Genomic DNA, 21,222 nt, shown 5'->3' on the forward strand with positions numbered 1-21,222 from the left:
GAAGACGCGCCGTCCCGTGTCCGTCGAGATGACCGACGCGGCTGCCTAAAGAGCCTGCATCGTGCCGAGGGAGGAACACCGCTCCAAGTTCTGGGTAAAGATAGGGAAAAAACGCTAACAGCTTTCCAGCTCTTGCGGGGATGGCAGTCCGACGAGCCTGCGGCAAGCCGGTGAAGCGAGAACCCGACGCTGAGCGTCTTCAGCTTGATGTTAACACCTTTTCTGTTTGTGAACCCTGTCCGCAAATACCTGACGAGGAAAGAGAGGCGCGACGGCGACCGAGAGCGCAACGACAATACCGTGAACCCAATCTGCTTGTCACCTCAGCACAGCGGCGCCGTCTTGTCAGATGTGCAGCCGATCACGGCTTGGTGGTACTGCGCTGGAGGCGAGAACTGGGTCTTCTCGGCAATCCCCGGTTGGGTATGCTTGCTGTCGCCTACCTGCGGCCCTAGGTAGCTCCGGTATTGAGATGAATTTCGTCTCGGAATGCAAACGAAAACGTCTGTCGCGGAACCCGCGGCTTGGCCGTTTTCTGTAGCTCCATCCCGTCCTTTTTTTGGAACCGCATTTGAGTCATTCGTCGTCCAGGCACAGACGCGCGAGAGAGCACGCGAGAAGCAAGGCAACGTGACGAAGCAGAGGCGTTGCCCTGTGCGTTGGGAACTTTCCGCTGTGAAGTGTGGGTGCGAATCCTCTTTGCGTATATACACCTGGAAAGTCCCAACAGGCAGTGACCGTACCGCCGCCTTCCCGGGGAGGGTATCCTGACGACAGAGGCCGGGTGGAAGACCCGTCTACTGTGTTCTGGCCTCTGCGCGCCTGGAGACTCTCGGAAACAGAGTGATCTGCTGTGAGGCTGCTCGGGACCCTGAGCAGGTTTCAGTGAAAGTCGCCGTCAACACCTTTTGTGGTGGTGATTCGTCTTTCTCGTCCTTACGAGAATCGGGGACGCGAGAACAAAGGAAGGTGTCTGTATGGTGTTGAGCGAGGGGCGAATGCGTTTTATCGAGCGTTAGTCGTTTGCCTCTCCCATTCAGTCCGGGTTGACTACAGACACAGATGGATGAGGGAGGTATGGCCTGTCTAGTCGCAATCCGCGCTCGAGGCACCGCCCAAGGCGCAGTCCAGATGTGAACCCACGCAGTGGCGACGTGGCGTCGTTTCCCAGCTGGATCGCGTCGCTTTTAGCCTGACGCGGCCTCGTGGACAGGCTCGTGTGCGACGGGCGCGAGGGCATATATCGAAAAGGGACGGTGCGCCAGGGCACAACTGAGGGCGGTGAGCACAGCTCGTGTCGGCGATGCCGTCCACCCACGCAGGTGGAAAAGTCAGTCGCTGCGTCACAGTTCGCGACGACAAGTGGATGGGCGAAGAGACCTCGTCTCGCCGCGTGTCAGGGAAACGGAGCTGAGGCTCGTGTCCTCCATTTTCAGGTAGCGCCCGGCCCTGAATGCCATCCGGTGCACACACAAATAATGTGTAGTGACGCCTCTGTCAGTATGCATCAGTGTCGCTGTCAGTATTTGAACCATGTATGTGTTGACGGCTATGGGCCAACGTCCAAAATATGTTGTTTCAATTTGATTCCATATTGCGTGGTCACCCTGTGGGTACGGTGTGCAGGCGCTTCGTGTAGAATGTTTGACGCATGTCAGCTCAACAGTTCGGGTCCGTTAAGTCGGATCTCTTTTTGTCTTCGCCGCTGAAACGGCGCTTTCGCACTCGGCACGATTCTTCCTTCCCAGGGAGGTGCACCCCTATACCTGTCGAAACCGCGCAACAAAATGTGGAGCTTGCGCATTCCTTCATTTGCTCACTGGTCGTTGTGTCCGTGGGGGCAGAGACAGTGCAAAGAAAAAACGTCTATTGTGCTTTTGTTACTCCCGGGTGTATCTGCATGTCCCTTTCTCACAAATACGATTCTACAACACCAAAACGGTGTCTCTCTGCGCGAAACCGTCCCCAGTGAGAACTGCGACTAATGCGCCCGCGAGTGAGGCTCTGTGCAGCAGGCGCGAGCCTCCGCCGCCGAGGCCCTGTGGCCCGGCTAACCCGTTTCCCAGCTTTGTCGCCGAGGACGAATGGGGCCAATGTCGGCGCATGCGCCCGTCAACCGGCTGGCAGCCTGCAGGGGTGTCTCAGAAGGAAACGGTGTGTTTTGTGGAGCCGACGCGACGGCATGAAAGCCGCTCGCCCACCGCTGTTCCACGAAGTCCCGAAGCCTGACTGACGCACCAGGTACCTAGTGATGCATGCACTCTGAACCCCGCTGCTGGAACTCCGTGCTCTACAGTAGGATGAGAGACGGTAAAAAAAACACTCCGGTAACGTGAACAGCCGCCACAAACAGGTGCCGGCGCCTTGGCAGATTCTGCTTTGACCTCTGTAAAGAGCGAACACGCGATCGCTGCCAACCGAACAGGAGCTAGTGTCGGGCTCAAGTCACCATACGAGGGAGCAGCTCGTCACCAGTTTCGTCCAGCTCCACGCCGGCATAAATATATACATGCATGCGTAAGCTTCCATACGTGAGTGTGCCGAGTAGGCGGAAGGAAGCACTACGGCGTGAAACTTCCAGATCGACGCGCGCACTGTACGAGCCCATCGATCTGCTTGTGAATGCATATGCACATATCGCCTCATGACAAACAAAAACGAAAAACCCTTTAGTGCATGCGGCTCGGCAAGGATCATCGGTGAGCGAGGCGTGCTATCTTGCCTCCCGCTGGTTACAGCCACAGAAAACGTCTTTCCGGTACATTGCGTCGCAAGGCGACAGCCACCGCGGCTGTAGGCATCAAGTCCTGAGGTACAAATAGATAAGCGTCTTGAGACGGTCCGCGAAGAAGGCGACTGCGCCGAGGGCAGATCGTCCGTCTTCATCGAGTCTCGCAGACGACAGACCCTCGTCTCCCTTTTCGTCTCTCTGCTGTCTCCTCTCATGGCCTCGCCTTCGACTGCTCGCCCCCGCGAAGGCCACGGGCGGCGAGCCTGCGGCGCACGCGAAGCTCAGCTGGTCCAACAGTGGAAGAAAGTCGAGGAACTGTGGATGCAGAGCGAGAAGCTCCTGAGTTCGAGTCGGATGGAACGGCCCTCGACTCGGCCAAGCAGCGCCCGCGGGAGTGAAGAGCCGACTTGGTTCGCGTTCTTGAAGCGGAGCGAAGTCGAGAGGACTGGGCTCTTGAGCCGCAGGAGACACGCGAAGACAGAGAAGCAGAAGGCCGTGAAGCAGGTGCAGAGCCGCTTCCAGTGAGGACAGGAAAAGGGCGAAGGCCTGCGACAGGAAACACGAACCACCGGCGGAAAAAGCAGCATAAGAGAGATGCGCGACGAAAAGGAGGACACACAAAGGAGACAGGTGGATGTTGCGCCAAACCCAGACACGCTTCTGTCGGCTTATGGTGCAGGGACCGGAGCCAGGGAAACGTTTCCAGGTTTCCCAGCCACGCGAAACAGACATCGCACATCTGTTCTCCAGATCATATGGCTGCTCCGCGGCACACGGCCTCCCAACGCGCCGCTGCATGCGCCCTCGTATACATATTTAAATCTACAGATGTATGCAAGGGCAGCGTAGACGCACACGCACGTTTTCAGGCGAAAAGAGGCGACCAGCTGGCGCTCTGCGGATCGGTCTATCCGTCCGCCTATTTGTGTCTCGGAACCAAGGATGCAGAGGGCCTGACCGCCGTCTCTCTTTTTCAGAGACCAAAAAGACTGCATGTGAGAAAAGCGAAAACGAAACCAGAGGAAAGGAAACCGCCAGAATCGCCTGCGACGCTTCTGCGTACCTGAGCGGAAGCGAAATGCGGAGGTCGAGTCTCCCTGTCGTCGAGAAGCGTCTTGACAGCCAAGACAGAAAGAGCGACCGTCGCCTCGCAAACACTGTCGACGTGCTTCGACGCCGCGCTCCGAGCCTGCCAGCAAGATCGGCGACTCGGCAGAGACCATGAGAAAAGAGTCGGGAGAAGCGCGCAAGAGAGACAAGCTGGCAACGGGATAGACGCAGAGAAGCAGAGGAACGGGCGAGAGAGACGCGGATCGAGGGGGGGACACGAAGCGCCCGAGAGAACCCGCGACCACCACCAGACGCACAAGATGACGCAGAAAAACGACGGGTGGACGCGAGACATCCACACCGAAAAGAGCAAAAACCAGTGAGTCCCTTATTTGTGCATGCCGAGAGAGATTCAGGAGGGCCATGGAGAAGTGCAGATACAGAGCAGTTGGGGTCACCCGCGAGGGTTGTCAAGACTCGCAAATGTTCCGCACGCAGGAGGCAGAAGCGGAGCCAAGACTGTCAACAAGGCGTCACGCCGTCTCCTCTCACCTCTTCATCCACGGAAGCGCCCAGTGTGAACGTCGCGAAGCGCCGGTTGTAACACCCGAGCGAGAAACCTGAAGGGAGTAGACAGGGGCTAGGGGAATGGTATTACTTTTAACACGTAATACGCTAGAACAGACCATTCAGGCACGATATGAAGTGGCGTTGCGAGCCGGTTGACTGGCATGGAATTACCTAGGAGTGAAAGATTCATCAAACCAAAAACCGCGTGGAAGAAGGGTCCGCAGACACGCGTCAGCATCCCGATCCGCCACGTGTCCAGCCGTGTACATAAACAGACAGGCATACACGCAAAGAAACGCAAGACCAAGGCAGAGCACAAGACCGTCCATTAGGGCGACACACACGTGCACAAATTCCGTCATCCGAAACACACAAGTTCAAAAACGGGCAGACACTGAAAAGCTGGAGGTTAAGATACAGACTTTCTCGTCCCCAATGCTCGGCATCCCCCCGTGTCGACTGCAGCACACGCGAGGATGCATTCGGACGTGCCTAGCGCCGCGCATGCGGACGACTGCGCTCCACTTGGAGGAAAGTTCTAAGGGCCACGATTCAGGGGCCGTTTATAGGGCGAGAGACGCACCGACGACTTGAAGCATGAGAAGCACGGTGTCCCACTTGACAGCGTCATTTTCGGGTTGCAGGACGAGAAGAAGACGGAGAGTCGGGTTGGTCTTCCTTCTCCTGTGGGAGGACCAAAAGCCCACAGCGTCGGCCGGTTGTCTGCCGGCGACGGCTGAGCCAGGCTCTCTTCTCTCGCTTTCATCATGGAGATCATCGTCTTCTCGCTGCAACCCCGCTCGCCGAGCGGTTCCTATCCTGCCTGCAGAGCGCGAGAAGCAACTTATGTCTTCGTCGCTGGTCTCGTCATCGTCGCTTTCTGGTATTTCTCTCAGAGTGCTGGCCAGCTCCAGGCCTGGCGCAGGTACGTCCTCTTTTCTTCGTCTTCTTCTTGCACAGTCTTCGTCTGAGTCGTCCTCCTCTCTTTCCTCGAATGAGGCAGGATCGATGAGGAGGAAGGCGAGGAGGGTATCAATAAGAGATTCCACTTCGGCCGCGAATCCGAAGTCAGCTCGGATAAGCTGGTGCGTCAGAGCGATTTTATTTTCTGAGTTTCGCCGATTTCTCTCCGCCTTCAGCAGCTGCAAGTAAACTCGCAGAGAGGCGCATGCAGCGAGGTAGACGCGTCCCACTGTCTCCTCCGGCCTTCCAGCAGCGGTGCGCGCCTCGCCAAACTCCTCGCTGCTCTCCGCACGAGACGTCTCAGCCGCGAAAGAAAGCGACGTGGCGCAGTACCGATCCAAGGCTGCGCACAGAGCCTCGACTTCACTCTGACGGCCGCCGAGAGACTCCACCTGGAAAGAACCCTCAAAGGACGACAACGACCGTCTCTTTCGACCGGGAAGCGCAGGCAACACTCCGCGCAACGCGGCCGGGAACCGCGACAGAGGCGACGCATTGCTCCGCCTCGTCTCTGTCCACGCCGTGGCCAATCGCGCCAGAAAACGAAGGGGAAAGAGGAAGACACAGGCCTCGCGGTTAACCCACTCAATGGCGCGATCGACCAACCGGCCGGGAAGGGGGTCGAGGCCCAAGAGAGTCTGAGAGACGAGAGGGAAGACGCAGGAAAAGCCAGGAGTGAGAAGCAGACCATTGTGGAGACACAAACGAGAGAAGGGTCGGCAGAAGACGAAAAAAGCGGAAGCGCACCGACCATGGAAGCACACCGAGAAGTGGACGACGAAACAGGGAAACAAAATTGCTCTGCCGGTGTCTTCCAGTTCTCTGCCGTCCGGTGTGTTTGGCCTTCTTCCAGTCCCCACCCTTCATCCTCGCTGGGCTCTCTGCCTTCGCCTATGTTTTGTTGTCCCTTTTTTTCTGGTCTCCGCTCCCTGTCTTCACGTGCACCCGACACGCCTGCAACTCTGCACGGCTTACCTGCAGGACGCTGAGGAAGGAGAGGTAGAGGTCAACAGGCACAACTGTGACGAGCGCGTTGGAAAGCCCAGCGACGAGCGACCGGGACGCCTCCTCGGTTTTCCTGTTCTCTCGGAGCGAAGGCGCGACGGCCGACGAGAGGAAGACACGCAGGTTCATCGTCTGCATCGACGCGCGAAGCAGCGGCGAAGAGAGAAACAGGTCGAGAAGGCGGAAAGAGGAAGCGGCTGGAGCCGCACACACGTCGGACCCCAGCACTCTGCCCGATCCGCCACGAGACAGAAGAGCGGATAGCAGCTGGCTAGGCAGCGGGCGAGAAACACAATCGCGCGCAAAGCTCGGATGCTGCAGAGAGAAACAAAGCAGCAACGCCGCACACATTCGACTCGAGTTCTGTGTGTCTTCCCCGTCTTCCTTGGCAGCCTGCACTGCACTGCACATTCCCGTAGTCAGCGCCCGCGTCTGGGCCGCAGAGACAGGTTTTCAGCGAGACTCGGACTCAAGGAGAAAACACAACATCCCCTGCGATCTGCACTCTCTCTTCCTGTTCGGATGCGTGCTCTTCTCTCCGCACTTTTCCTTACCTGGCAAGCGGTGTGGAAGAGGCGGAGCGTCACGAGGGCGAGTTCCAGCACTTCCCTGGTGTCTCCGCGGCGCCGCCGTGCTCCACCCGTTTCGCAGGAGACCAGCGAAGAAAGGCCCGGAACCGCGCTCGAGTGCTTTCCTCCGTCGTCGCGTCTCAGGCCGCGTTGCTGCGAATCGCGGTGTCCGTTTCGTACCCCCGGCGCCTCGTCAAAGTGGAGGTGTGCAAGGAGAACTGCAGCCAGACACATCTCGAAAAGATCTGCCTCCGAGGAATTTCGCTGGTCGTCCCTTGCGTAGTTTTCCTCCGCGAACCCCGTCGCTTCCTCTTCGACCTCTCGGCGTCCTTCGCCTTCACCGCCATACCCCGAGTCACCCGTTGCGTGTGAACCTTCCAGGCCGTCCCCGAGTCTCCGCTCTGTCGCAGGCTTGAGCGATGTGCGTTCCAGTCCCACTCGGTCCTCCCCCCGTCGCGTCTGTCGCGTCTCCCTGGCTGCCTTTCTTCCTCGCTCGCCTCTGCAGCCTGGCGCCGCGGGCGGACGGTCCTTCCTGCTCCAAACCGCAGGGGCTTCGCTTTCTTCTTCCTCCTGTGCGTCCGTTGCCACGGCCCGCGCCTCCTCCCCGGTGAAGAGCCGCACCCACGTCGCGAAACTCGCGGCGCCTTCGTACTCAAGCTGCGCAGGAAGCGAGGCCTGCACGACCGCCGTCAAGACGCGCAGCGCACCGAGAGCGAGGGATTGCGGGACGCTCGGGAAAAGCTGCTTGAACGCCGCTTGCGTCGCCGTCTCGGCCACGATGGACGAAACGCGCCGGGGCTCGAGACCGGTCGGAGAAGCCGCCAACCCCGCAGCCGCGCCGTAGGGCAACGGAAGGCCACATGGCAGGGCCCGCGTCCCCTGGGAAGGTGCGAGAGCGGCGAGAAGCCAGAAGAGACTTTCGCTGTTTCCCGGCAGGCACAGAGCCGCTCCCTCCACAGACGCCGGCGAGGAAACGACGGAGACACCGCCTCTCAGATCGAGAATGGCATCGTGAAGCAGCCGACGGAACAGCTTCGATCTTGCGTCGGGCTCGCGTGCCAGCGAGGTCAACAGAGAAATCGCCACACGACTGATCGAAGCGCGATCCGTGGCGAGGTCGTCGTCTCGCGCCCGCCGGATTGTCTGTTCGAGGGGCTCGCCATCCTGTCCCGAAAAACCGAACGCGGCACCTCCGGCTTGGCAGTCTGACGTGGCTGAGCTGGAGCCGAAGATGGGCAGGCGGAAGAGCAGCACGAGGCCGTCGTACAGGAGGGCGCGGACCGTCCAGGTCGTCGAGAGAGCCGCGGAGGCGCCGAGGGCCGAGCGGCTGTTTTGTCCTGCCGCCGCGTCTCCGTCCTCGCTGGACGCGTCCCCGGCGCCGGACAGAGACAGGAGCAGGCGCACCAGTAGGCGCGCGAGCTGCGTCGGGAAGGACGGCGAAAAGAGAGAAGCGAGCGTCACCGAGGAAGCCCCAGCCGCGCGCTGCTCTTCGCGCGCCCGGAGCGAGAAGGGCGAGGCCGACGCAGTTGCAACGCAGATCTCGTCGCTCATCAACAGGGTCTCCGTGCACCAGATCGAGAGCGATAGGTGGAGGAACCGCGTCAAGCCGTAGATCTGGGAAATCGAGTAGCCGCGGACGAGCTGTGGAGCCAGCAACCCTTCGAGCGTCTCCAACGACCGCTGGGCAATGTGCAGGCGGGCGTGCGGCGACGCGGCCGCGAGGGGTCGTTCTGTCCACGGCGAAGGAGACAGCGAGAAGCGAGGGAGCGACGAGGCGAGCTGCAGGAAGCAAGGCGACAGAAGCGTGTAGCATGCACGCGCGAGACACGGCAGGGCGGCGAGCGCTGTTTGGAGAGCCAATGCTGTGAATTTGGCGACATTCGCGTGGAAGGCGTCGATCCACAGAGACGTCAAAAACGCGGCGATGAGGTCCGGGTGGCGGTTCCACATCGCCCGCGTCTCGCCGGAGCCCGCCAGCTCGAACAGCGACCGGGACGAGGCTGCGTCGTCCAGGTGTGCGTGGAGAGAGGAGAAGCAGGAAGGCGACGCCTGCGGGTTGGACAAGGCCAGCAGTCTCTCGACGGACGCGGGAAGCGCACGCGCATCCTGCGCAGCCCTCCGGAGTGGCGTGTGCGAGGCCAAGGGACTCAAAATGGTGTCTCGAAGCTTGAGGAACAGCAAAGGATCGATCAGCGAAGCAGACAGCGAAGCGGACGGGGCCGACGCGCTTTCGGGCTGTGACGAACATGAGGGGGAGAGGACAGTAAGGTCTCGCTCGCAGAGTCTGAAAACAGAAAAACAGCGAAGACGCGCAGCTCAACCCGAGAATGCATTAGCGACGACGCAAGAGACCCGCCGTCTGGTGGTTCCCCGCAGTCTCCTTTCCCCAGTCTGCGAGGAGCCGCTGTGAGCGCGTGGAGCAGTGTGGGGAGACGCAACGCCCGCGCGCGAAGGGCCCTGACTCACTGGAGGCAAAGTGCGACGGCTCGGGTAACCCCTGTAGCTTTCATCCAGAGACAGCGTTCCTCCGCTTCCCTTCCGCGCCGCGCCTCGTCTCCGCGCCGCGCCCGCGTGACTCTCTCGAAGGCGAGAAAGCGGTCAAAGAGGCGACCCGGCTTCGGCGAGGCCGCGCGGGCGATCGAGTGTCTCCGCGCGTGCGGCTCGCCTTCCTCTCGCCGCGAAGCACTGGCTGTCGCGACGCTGTGCAGGGTGTCGCCTAGCGAGTTGAGGAGCGACGGGGCCTGAATGCTCTTTTCAAAGGCAAAGAGGAGCCGCGAAAACGAGAAGAGGAGATCCCGCTCTTCTCCCAGGTTCGGGGCGGGGTTCAGGAGGCGATGGGCAACAAGAACGAGGTCGTCGATCACGTCTTGAGGGGAGGCCGAGACAGGGCGTACCCTTTCCCCGTCGCTCGCACTTCCGATCTGTCTCGCTGCCCGATCCGATCCCGTTCCGCCTGCGGCCTGCGCGCCGTTCTTCTCACCGCCTTGTCCCCCTTCTCTTCGCCCTTCGAGCTGTCCAGCTAGGCCGGCGGTCCTGTCTCTACCGCACCCCCCAGTCGCGGCGCCCGACGGGAGGCCGGCCTGTCGTCTCTCTGTGTGCGCCAGGTGGCCCTTGACGAAACGGCGCGCGGAACCCACACTGCACAGCGTTTCTCGGATCTCGACTGCACAGATCTCTGCGGTGGAGGAGAGCTGGAGAAGAAAGAGCGGACGCAAGAGGAGTGGAAATCTCGGCACGTTCCGAATGCACGAAGCCAGTGCGTCAAAGTGTTGATACCGCTCGGGCCACTGGCACGCGAGAAGCTGCAGAGCCGCGGCGCGCGTGGCCTCAGTCACCGCCAGCAGATGGAGAATCTGGAGAGCCTTCAGGAACTCCCAGTGCTGGCTGTAGTTCGCGACGATCGCGGCTTGACGCTCGCTTTCTCGGACCAGCACGCCGGTGGCGGGGTCGAGGGTCTGGGGCGACAGGTCGCCGACGGCGTCGTCGAAGACCTCAAAGTGGGGCCGCTCCCGCAGAAGCGCCACCAAGGCCTCAGCTACCTGGCCTGGCCGGACCCCGCCGCGAGTGGTGCCTGGCGAGGAGCCGGAGGACAGACACGCGTCTTGTCCTCGCCACCAAAGGACAGGCAGGACGACGGCCGAGGACCGCAGCGGAGGGAACCGGCCGCCCCGGCCTCCTTTTCCGCCGTAGCCGCCCTCGTCTCCGATCAGGACTCCGAGGTTTCTCACCGCACGGGAACGCAAGTCTTGCGCGGACCGCGAGGCGGGCGAAAACGCCCCGGCGAGCGTCGCCAGCGAGGCGGGGCTAGTTCGAGCCACACTCTCGAGGAGCCGCGATTTTGCCCCTGACGGCGCGCATTCGGCCACCGCGTCCGTGACGGGTGCGAGGCCTAGGAGGGCGAGCGACAGCGGCAGGCAGGTCGGCGGAGCCGGAGGCTGCGTGTCGCCTCGTTCCGCTTCGACACCCTTTGAAGACATGTCCGGGGAAAAGGCGCTGTCGCATTCGCGCTCCCAACCGCCCTCTCGTCCCCGGGGTCCAAACAAGCGGCGAGAGCCCGCGGCTGGGGACGACGCGAGAGACGCCAGGCACGCGCGCTGGACGCCTGCGTGGAGAAGCAGGAGAGCCAGGCGGCGGAACGAGGTCGCGTGGAACGCGGCGCTCTGGTAGTTTGCAGGGACGTAGGTGTACGCGAACGCCGGACAGCCTGGTGGCAGGAATGGCGGGAGAATCCACTTGCTCGGCGGCGCTTCGCCTTCCTCTCGTAGGTAGGCAGCATCTACCCACCGGTTCGAGTGCACCATGGGCCGCGAAGCAGCGTAGAAGTGAGAAAACGACGGGAAGAGCGAGAGGAAATCTTCGTCGTCGAAGGTCCCGTCTCCTTGGGTCTCGCTTCCCGCTTCGCCGAGCCCCGTTGCGTAGCCGCCAAGAGGCAGGCGCCAATCGTCGCGGCCTCCGAGATCCCCTCGGCCTGCTGCGCCGCCAGTCGCGTGGCTGGTCAGGCCTCGCCGAGCGCGTCTACCAGGCACCAGGCGAGCCTGTCGCGTCTCCTGCAAACGCAGCGCTTGCCAAGAAGCCAAGTCGGTGCCTTCCACGATGGCGTCTTCCACTCGCTGCCACTTTCTGTCAAGGTCTTTCCGAATCGGAAGGGCTGTGGAGCCCGACGAGGCGGGGAGCGCGTTCTGGAGCCTGGCGAACTCGTCGACTTCTCGAACTTCGGCGTAGAACGCACAGCGGAGCCACGAGCGGAACATCCACCGCGCCTGCGCCAGGCCCTCGTCCTTTCTCTCCAGAACCAGGCCGGCCTCTTCTCCAGCCTCTTCGCCTCCCGAGAGCAAAAGCTTCTCCGCCGCCGACGACGCCGACAGGTTCAGCCTCCGTTCGAGACGCGCCTCCGTGAGCGACGGGAAGTCCGAGAGACGCGAACGAAGCAGCGGAAAAGAAAAGATGGGGTCGCCAGCAGACGAGGCCTGGAGCCGGTCCGCATAGAGGCTGTCGCTCTCGCTGCCTTCTCGCTGGCCGTCTCCTGAGGCCGCGGGAACGTCTCGCGACCTCTGGAGAAAGGACGACCGCCTCAGCGCGGCAAGAAGCACGGACTCGCGGTCGCGCTCCCTTTCGTCCGCGACGCACTGAGACAGCAGCGCCTGCCTGAGAGTCTTCTTCTGCCACGTGGAGGGGACCTCGAGGAAAAAGCTACTGAGAGACGTCGTGGCGTACAACGGGTCGGCCAGGTCTTCACACGAAGGCAGCACAAGGGCCGGGTAGTTGTCTTCTTCCTCGGAGACTCTGTCTGCTTCGGTAACAAAGCGAGTCAAGGCAGTCGCGTCGCCATCCCCCCGCTGCGAGAGAAAATAGCCGGCGCCTTTTCCACGGCTTGCAGCAACGCTTCCTTTCCTCTCGCTGGCTTCCTGCGCCTCCCACCCCTCCTCCCTGTCTCCTGCGCCTTCGTCCTCCCTGTCGCCGCCCGGCACGGTCCCGAACACGACTTGGTCTTGCTCACAGTCTCCCAAAGTGAGGAATCGCGAAGGCGTCATCAGCAGGGCGATTGTGACCGTCTCTCTGGCTGCGTCGAGGATCCCTGGGTAGGCGGCGAACAGCGAGGACAGCCTGCCTTGGTCTCGCACACTCAGCTGGTGCAGCGTGAACAGCGAAAGCTTCCACACGCGAAGGAGCGAGGGAGGATAGGAAGATGGAGACAAAGACGCAGACAGCGCGGCGGGGCGAGAACCCGTCCCGGTGCCTCGCAAACCCGCCCCACCCAAGTGGACGAGAACGAACCACGAGAAGGGGGGGATGGATAGAGACGAAGAGAGGGACGCGAGGAACGAGGTGACAGCGAGCGAACTCGGGGCGCCCTGTCCCTTTGCTTGCCTGAACCGAAGCGGAGACGGCTCGAGCCCGAGGGCACCCGCCGTTGCCCAGAGAAGCTCTTGAACGAGAGAAGACGCCGAACGCGCAAGCTGTTCGTGGGTAAATCGCAGACACAGGCAGTCCGCCGCAGCTGTTTCTGCGGTACGCAGTGCCCAGCCACTGCCTCCGGGCCGATTCGCAGCCGCCCCTGACAGCTGCTCCGGCAACGCCCCGGGGGACGGCGAGACGCCAAATTCCCCCGGCTGTCCTGAAGGCCAGAGCGGCCTGCTTCCTTCCCAGCTTTGCAGCTCAAGGCCGGGCGACGAAGAAGTCAACCGCCCCTCACGGGTGCAGTAGCTGGGACCGCCGGTTAAAGGTTCGCCTCGTTCTTCCGCGCGCTCTCTCTCTGCAACCTCCCTCGCATCTCCTGTCTCGGCACCGTGCCAGGACCGGCCCTCGGTTGATCGCTTCTCCCACGCGCTCTGCAGTTGCAGCGTCGCCTGGCGCCGGTAGAACTGGAGAAAGAGGACATCTCTCTGGAAGAGCAGACGAAGCACGTCGAGGCCGACCACGGCGACTTCCTCAGCCATCACGTTGCGCGCGGCCCAGGACGAAGCAGCAAGCGGCGGCGAGGACTCCGAAGCTCGACGGGGAGCGCTGGAGGAAAACGGACCGACCCTTTGTTCGGCCTCACGTCTCTGCCTCTCCCAGGAGAACGACGAGACTCCATCTTCGTAGGTCCCGAAGCGCCCGGCGCCTCTTTCCCACGCGCCTCCAGGGCCGAGCCGCATCCCGTTGCGCAGCGCGAAGGAACTGCATGCGCCCACGCCCCAGGAGGCGAAAGGCGAAGCGGCGAAGCACGCCGCGAACGGGTTGCGCGGAGTCGCCGGGCTGCGCGCCTGACGCTTCTGCTGCGAGAGGAGAAAGTGCGAGAGCGACAGGGACAGTCGCGATGTGGCATTGTGGAAGCACGCGACCTTCATCAGGGCGTCAAAGGCCTCGGACTCGAGACACAGAAACGCGCGAAACAGGTACGTGGTTGCCTCCGCAGTCGCGCGTTGACAGCTGCCGAACGGCTCGCGGGCGGCGGCGTCCACGCGATGGGCGCCAATCCGGGGAAGGGGCCCGCGCAGGACGAGACGGAACGACCGCAGGAGGACAACGGCCAGGCGCCAGTAGCGCGCCTGGGGAAGGCTCTGCCACGCGCGCTGGAAGGGCTCTCGAAAAACAGTGACGAAAATCTCCAAAAGAAACGCTGTCAAACGCGTCAGATGTGACCCCACGACGGAGTGAAGCCGCGCGAGGTCCCCGAGATCGCTGTCCGTCTCGAGCGGCAAACCGCCCGACGGCGACACCGCTGCGGCTCTCTCCTGGGGGGAAGCGAAGAACGCGTCTCCGTTCGCAGCGACCGCCGAACAGCTGAGGGCGCTTCCTCTGTCCGCCTCTCCGCTGGTCGCAGGCGCACCGTACGGTTCCAGTTGTCCTCTCCATCCGGCGGCGAGATACCCGTCGGCGTCGCCCGCTCCCCCCGTGCCGCCGCTCGCGTCGCACGCCTCCCGGGGCGCCTCGAGCCCTGCAAACTCGACTTTCCGCTCTCTCGCCTCGCGGGAAGGCCCCGCCGGCGCGCAGCTCGTCGCGCCTCTGCCGTCGCCTTGGCCGCTGCAGTCGCCGGTTCCGCTGTCGGCCACGCGGGCCCAGAACGCGGCGAGGGTCGCGTCAAAGCGACGCCGGAGACCGACGAGTTGGAGATGGTACGCGACGCAGGTGGTGAAGGCGAGAAGCAGACGGCCCTCGTCCTCAGCGACAGGAGACGACGGAGACAGGAAGGCGCTTTCGCGTTTGTCCGCGGTGTCCCGCGAGGCCCCAGGCTTCTCCGCGGGAAGGTTTAGGTCCCGCCGGAGGCTGTCAATCATCGAGCTGAGTTGCAGAAGCACCGCGAGAGACGTCGACGGGTTCCGCACCAGGTTCCCGGTTAACGCCTCGAGACAGGCTGCCTTGATCCCCAGCAAGCTGATGTTTTTGTTGTTCGAGTTCATGTGGAGAATCTCGTATATGAAGTCGAGCATATGCCAGCCTTCGCCGCGGGCGCCCTCGTCCGCGAACGAACTGGACGAACTGCCGTACTCGCTGTCCAGTCCAGGCTGCGCGAGAGGCGAGGCTGACCCCGCGGATGCGAACGGCCCGCGCAAGCCTTCGCGCTTTCCTCTGCTCCCGTACAGGGGCGAGGCTGGCAGGAGCGGACAGAGGCGCTCCGGGAGCGTTGGGAAGGGAAGCGGGAGGAGGTAGAGGAGAAAGGAATTGGAGAGACTGCCTGCTAGCCGCAAGCAGGTCTCGAGACACGCCAGCAGGCCGCGCGGGAAGCTCTTGCTGCGATCAAGCAAGTGAAAGTGCTTGTCTTCGCGCAGCATGCCGCCCAAGAACTCGTTTCGCCCCTCCGCGTCGCCGTGGCGGGCTCCTAGGGCCCTTCCGCGATCCGGCCCCGAGAAGGAAAAGAGGTTTGGGTACTCTCTCGGGTCTTCCGCGCGGGAGCGGCCGAGGGTGCTGGAGCCCAGGAAAGACGGCGAAGGACATGCGCGAGAGGCGAGGGCCGGCGGCGTCACATCCAGGGCCGACACGAGGGAGGACGCCGGGAAAGCGGTGTGTCTCCCGAGGAAGAAGTACTGCGGGAGCGCCGCATACTGGCCGCGCAGGGACGCCTCCAGCTGCTGAAAGAGCGTCAGAAAGAGGCGTGAGAATCGGAGAGAAGGCAGAAGCGGCGTGCCAAAATTCGCTGCAACGCGCTGCGCCACGAGGGGTCCTCCGCGACTCGCGAGAACAGACGACAGATTCAGGAGGGCGACCAAGAGCGGCGGGTGGAGAACCAGGCTGACGCCCAGTTCGCGGGCCGCCGCACTCACCACCCTCAGCTCCGAGGACGCAGGCAGAGCCGCCCGGCGCTCTGGCCCCAGAAGCGCATCTGTGGAACTTCCGGCGTCTGGGAAAAGCGAGGAAGACGACAGCGGACGCGGGACCAGGGGGGGACGGAAGGACAGGGGCGAGAAGGGGTATCTTTCGGAAGCGCCCCTGTACGGCGACGCGAGCGGGAAGGCCGACGCAGGGGGAATTGCGTCGTCTGCGTCGTTCGCGAGGGGAAAGAAGGAGTAACTCGCGAGCGCCTTGTCGCGCGGCAAAAACGAGGTCAGAGACGAGGCAGGCGCGCCGGGGCGGTTCAGAGAGCCGGCGTCGATGCCGTCCTCTCCATACAGCGACGTGTCAAAAAGGAACGAAAACTGTTCAATGCAGTAGGACAGGAGATCCGTGTAGTGGGTGCACGCAGCGGGGTACGCACGGCACACGACAGCAATGAGTTTGAGGAGAGCCAGCAAGTGGCCAGAGCACTCGTCGCTTTCGCGTTCAATATGTGTGTGTGAGAACGGGAAGCGAGACGTTTTTTCGCGTCGCCGTCGCTCTGCCTTTCCCTTTCTGTCGACGAACATCGGAGAGAAAAGAGCTGGTGACCAGCCGGCAGGTCGCCGCCAGCGGCTGCCGCACGCCTCGCCATCTTCGTCTTCCTCCGGCGCCGGGCCGTCCTCAGAGCTCTGATAGAAGCATGACGCCATCTCAGTTTGGAGCAGCGGCGCGCCGAGGAACGAATGCTCAGAGAAGAAGCAACTGTAGGGGGAGACGGGAGACGAGAAGGAGAACGGCGTCTCTTCCTCTTCCTTTCGAAAGTCTTCGATCATCCACGAGAAACTCCGGGTTCGGGCTCGGTGGACCTCCACCTCCACCAAGTGCGTCAGCAGAGAGGTTCGCCCTTCCTCAGTGAAAAGGGGCGACGACATGGACGGGAGCGAAGAAGCGACAAAGCCGAGCCAGAGGAACTCGTGGACCAACTGGAAGGAGAGCAGGTCAATCGCATCGAGAGGCGACCGACCCCGAAGAAACACCTCGCCTAGAAGGACAAACAGATTTCCCGGCGAGGAGACGAGAGCGTCCCACGCGTCTCGAGCGTCGGACATGTAAATCCCGCAGACGATAAAGCGGAGAAGGCACTCCAAGCCCGCGTCGTCGCGCCAGAAATCTTGGCCCTGAAGGACGAGGAAGCACAGCAGAGAGGGAGGAGGGGTGGGTCTCAAAAAACCAAAAAGGAGAGGCGAAAGGCGAGAGTGGAAGAAAACAAACAAAGCGAGGAACGAAGAGAGATAGAACGCACAGTGCAAACTCCTTTGCACCGCACTCTCCCATTCACGCCCGCTGGCCTTCGTCCTTGCCTCGAGTTTCTTCTGTTCCTTGCTCGTTTCCTACCCTCAACACAACTGTCTGAAACGGACAAAAATACACTTCAAAATCCATTCAGCCAGCGACTTGTAGTCGATCGAGTCCCCTGCGCGATTCTTCTGTCTGGCCATTTCTGTTTGCGGCCGCGGCGCGGGGAAGGGGTCTTCAGAAAAAACTGAAAGACAGGAAACGTGTGTGAGGAACGGTTTGCCGTCAAAAAAAGTCACAAAGTGGCGCATTTCTTCTGTCCTTGATACAAAGTGTTCGCGTCACACCGCGTCTGTGCGCGTTTCGTCCCGACCTACCGCGTGGCGGAGCTTCGCGAGTTTGTCGTAAAACAGGCCGGCATCCGGTGGAATGAGGAGGCGCGCAAGAGAAGCACTCCGGGCCCCTTCGCCGCCTGGCCTATCTTCGCCTGCTCCCTCTGCCGAGAGAGAGAACGGAGGGACGAGCGTCGTGGAACCGGGACGGTCTTCTTCCTGATGCAGAACATCGCCTCGGCACTCCTGAATATCCTGGGGACTGCTCATGGGGTTGAGCTCTGTGAGCGGAGGCAGTTCCAGATGGCGCATAGCGGTGTCCTTGTCCGCTCCCTTTTCGGCTTCGTCTGTCTCTGGTCCCCGCCTCACGAACCAGCGGAGCAGCTTGGGGTGCAAAGCGACGAGGAGAATTTCCGCGAGACGGAAAGACAGAGGACGAGAGAGGAGTTGAAGACTGGCAAAGAAAGCTGCTCCTCCCCCCTTAATTCGTCTCAATGCATCTTCGCCGTACAGGAGCCTGGTGCGTCTCTCCCTCTCTTCCTGTGCGGCTTGAACGCCTTGGGGTCCGTCTGCTCGTCCACCGCCGACGAGCGATTCGCTCTCTCTTTCGCCCAACGCTCGTAAGGCAGCTTGGAACTTTGCGTCAAGCTCGTATGCACCCATCGAAGAGCTTTTCTCCAGTCGGCCTTCTGTCCGAATTCTTTCGACGTTCGCGTGCGGACTAAGGACATGCGGAATGAGAAGAAGCAAATCTTGCACGTCTTGCATGCTGGGTTGGAAGCGCGCAAAGAAAAAGTGCAAAATCTTCAGACAGAGGTCCAGCATGGCACTGTCGTGGACTTCCGAGACAGCCGCCAAAGCTGAAATCGGCGAGGAGGCCGTCACACTCTCGGACAAGGGCTGCGACGAGGAAGTGCTCGCCAGGGCCTCTCGACCGGCAGCAAGGGCCAGTGAAAGTACGGACGGAAAGGGAGACAAAAGCGTCGCGTAGTACGGCGACGCGCCGCCAAAGAGAACGTTCTCTTTCGGCGAAGGCAACTGAGACGACGGAGAAGACACGCTCGCGACGGGCGCGGACGGAAGCAGAGGAGGACACACAAGCGTCGAGGCCAGAGAGCCAATGCGATCGAGCAGGTTCTCCACGAAGCCGCGGCGGGCGAGCCGAGAGAAGACCGAGACCGAGACGGGGTTGCATGCATTCTCGACATCTCCGTAAACGCCTAGGGAGTCCTCCGCATACAGAGCCACAGCCAAATGAAACAGACACAGAAGCTGGAAATGCTGCTCGCGGTGGAGTGCGGCGAGAATCAGCTGCGGATCCCACATCACGTCGCCGTTGCCAGATTTCTCTTTTCCGTCGCAAGACTGCACAGAACCGAGCGAGGAGAGAGAGGACGCGTCAGACGAAGGCGTGGTCTCCTGGAGAATTTGGACGGCATCGAAAGCAAGGGAAAAGCACATAAATTGATCCAAGTTGTGCAACTGAGAAAGCTGGTCGATATCCTTGCACAGACGCTCCCATCCTGGATAGTTCTCTCGAGCAAACTGCTCCAGCTGAGCAGACGACACCGAAACCTGGCGCTCCGGAACCGCGAGAACATTCACGAAAGCATCCTGAAACAGGAGAATGCGCTGCAACGCCGAACGCTGGAACGCCAGCAGCGCATCCAGTTGAGCCCTGACAGTTGCCTGTTCCTCCTCCAGAGACGCCATATAATCCTCTTCATCCCGTGGCGACGACGTGACATCCCGCCGAGAAGTTCCTGGAGATGACTTCTGCCCCGATCCTCGCGGGGGCGGAGAAGTTCGAGTGGGAGCGTGGGGAGGCGCACACACCTGCACAGGGGACAGCAACGGACGAGCAAGGACAGGGATGAAAGAAGATGTAACCACGGTAAAAGATGAAAACGGAAGGAAAATCTAACCCGGACGGAGAAGATTAAGAGAAGAGACACAGTCGAAAGGGGAGTCCGACAAAAATAGCGAGAGCGCACGCCAGGCTGGACGGCAAGCCAGAGGATCTACGTAACGCATAAAGTTGTGAATACCCTTGACAAGATTCCAGTGCTAAATCAAAGAATATCCGTCCACACAGCCATTGTTCCTCAGAAAGGAAATTGAAGTGGTGAAGAACGAGAAAGCGAAGCCGTAGGCGAAGAGCAAAAAACATATCGGCATATTTTTCAACGGTGCTCCCATCCGGTAATTAGAGTTCACCAGGCACACCCGGACATATGCGGGAGCAGCAGCTGAGCCTAGAGTTCCTCCTCCATGCAACACAAACGGGAAAGACATACTGAGTTCAGACTCAGCATCAACCGATTGCGTTATCGCGTTTCCGCTTCCTACTTTCATGTGAGACAACGACCCTGAACAGAACCTGTTTATTAAGAGAGCCAGCCAGCTTTGTCAAATCATGGCAAAATGCGGATGTATGCTCGAAGTCACCACAGGGCCGCTTTGCACACAGGGGCTCTGTCTTTCTTTCCGAAGCCCTGTGGAGGCCTGTTCACGGTTACACTTCTCGCGACGGAGGAACTGACATACCTCTACTCCATTCGTAGGCGCATCAGATGAGGCAGCCGCCAAAGCGGCATTCTGAAGTTCTGCAAGTCTCTCTCTAAGCTGGCTTGCAGATGGCCACGTAGCCCCTTTCTGAACCGCAGGACAGATGACTTCTGTGTAGAGACACTCGAACTGGCGGCCTCCCCATGCCGACTTCGGGGGAGAAAATCCTGAGACCCCGCCAGAACTCGGGGATGCGTAAGAAGGGGAGAGAGAGATTCCTTGCTGCCCAGGGATAGTCTGCGTAGTGTTGCTCGTGGGATTGCCAGACGCCGCGGGAGTAGCAGTTGTGAACAAAGAGGACCCCGGCGCAGCCTGCGCATTGGCCGCAGGCAGGTGGGAGGGCGCACTTCCCGTTGTTGCCGAGCCTCCTCCGAATAAAGTCGAAGAGGCGGGCTGCCTGGAGCTGCCAAACAAACCGCCACCGGAGCTTGCCATTCTTCTTCCAACGGAGTGTGGAAGGGCGTCCGCCCGGCACGCGAAGGGTGTCGCCCCAAGACAATCAGAGAAGCATGCGGATCGTGAAAGCTTGAGTAAGAAAAAAACGCGTCTGGGGTCGGGATGATTCTGAAGACGGGGGAGGGGAGGAACGCAAGAGACAGATTGGAAGCAAATGGGCTTGGATGCACACCGCGATGGCTGTCAAGTGGGGACAGGCGGAAGACCACAGTGGCACGCGGCGACCGCGTTCTGTCTCAGGCGGTATCAGACATTGTTCGAGGCAAACAAGTTTAATACAGCTGCCAATTGTAAATCAACGGCCGTTTTCGGCGAACGACGAGACAAAAAAATGTTGCCCGCAGCACGGCTTTGCATGTCTTGGACCTGCAAGACCGGCCACGCCGCGCAACCCTCTTCGAGGGTGAAACAGGACTAACCGGTCCGATAAGCAATCCACCTGCCGCTTACTTCTCCAAAAATACGAAGACATATTTCGGGTCGTATATCCCCCACAATGAAGTTCCCGGCTTCCATTTTACTAACGCAGCATGCACTGCCTGCATTCACAACCTACTTGCTCTCTATAGCTGCATGCAGCAGTTTAAGGCCAACCTCCCACTTCTGAATCCATCGAGCAAGTGCCCCAAATGTGTTTGTCGCTACTAGCGTGGTCATGTTGCAACTGCTTTTCTGTGTGAAGAGAAGTGCCTGTTTACAATATACTCGAGCACATCCGCAGGTAGACGAGATGTGGTGCTTGCGCCCACGCGGAGGTCGTTTTGATATCCGTACAAAGGCGGTTTCAATCCAGCACCGCGTTGCCGCGAGCTCAGGAAGCATTGTCATTGGGCGGGCACTTCTGGAACGGGCATTGGTGAGTCGCTGGCGAATCCGCAGTTCCTCACGGTATTCAGGTTGCAGAATTCTTCGATATAAAGTGGCCCGTTTTGTACCAGCCCGATAT

At 60.9% G+C, this 21,222-nt stretch overlaps 1 protein-coding gene across 1 annotated transcript; it reads right to left on the minus strand.

Annotated features, from left to right (window-relative positions):
* Positions 1-2,800: 2,800 nt before the first annotated feature.
* NCLIV_037110 (conserved hypothetical protein) lies at positions 2,801-20,255 on the minus strand (the record flags this gene model as incomplete). Its single annotated transcript, XM_003883912.1, has 9 exons — positions 2,801-3,277; positions 3,795-3,920; positions 4,334-4,401; positions 4,935-5,952; positions 6,290-6,634; positions 6,874-9,172; positions 9,355-16,802; positions 17,298-19,088; positions 19,800-20,255. The coding sequence occupies 9 exons, from the start codon at positions 20,253-20,255 to the stop codon at positions 2,801-2,803; spliced, it is 14,028 nt and encodes a 4,675-aa protein (XP_003883961.1).
* Positions 20,256-21,222: the final 967 nt, after the last annotated feature.

The sequence above is a fragment of the Neospora caninum genome, chromosome VIII (genome assembly GCF_000208865.1).
Source record: "Neospora caninum Liverpool complete genome, chromosome VIII".
NCBI lineage: Eukaryota > Apicomplexa > Conoidasida > Eucoccidiorida > Sarcocystidae > Neospora > Neospora caninum.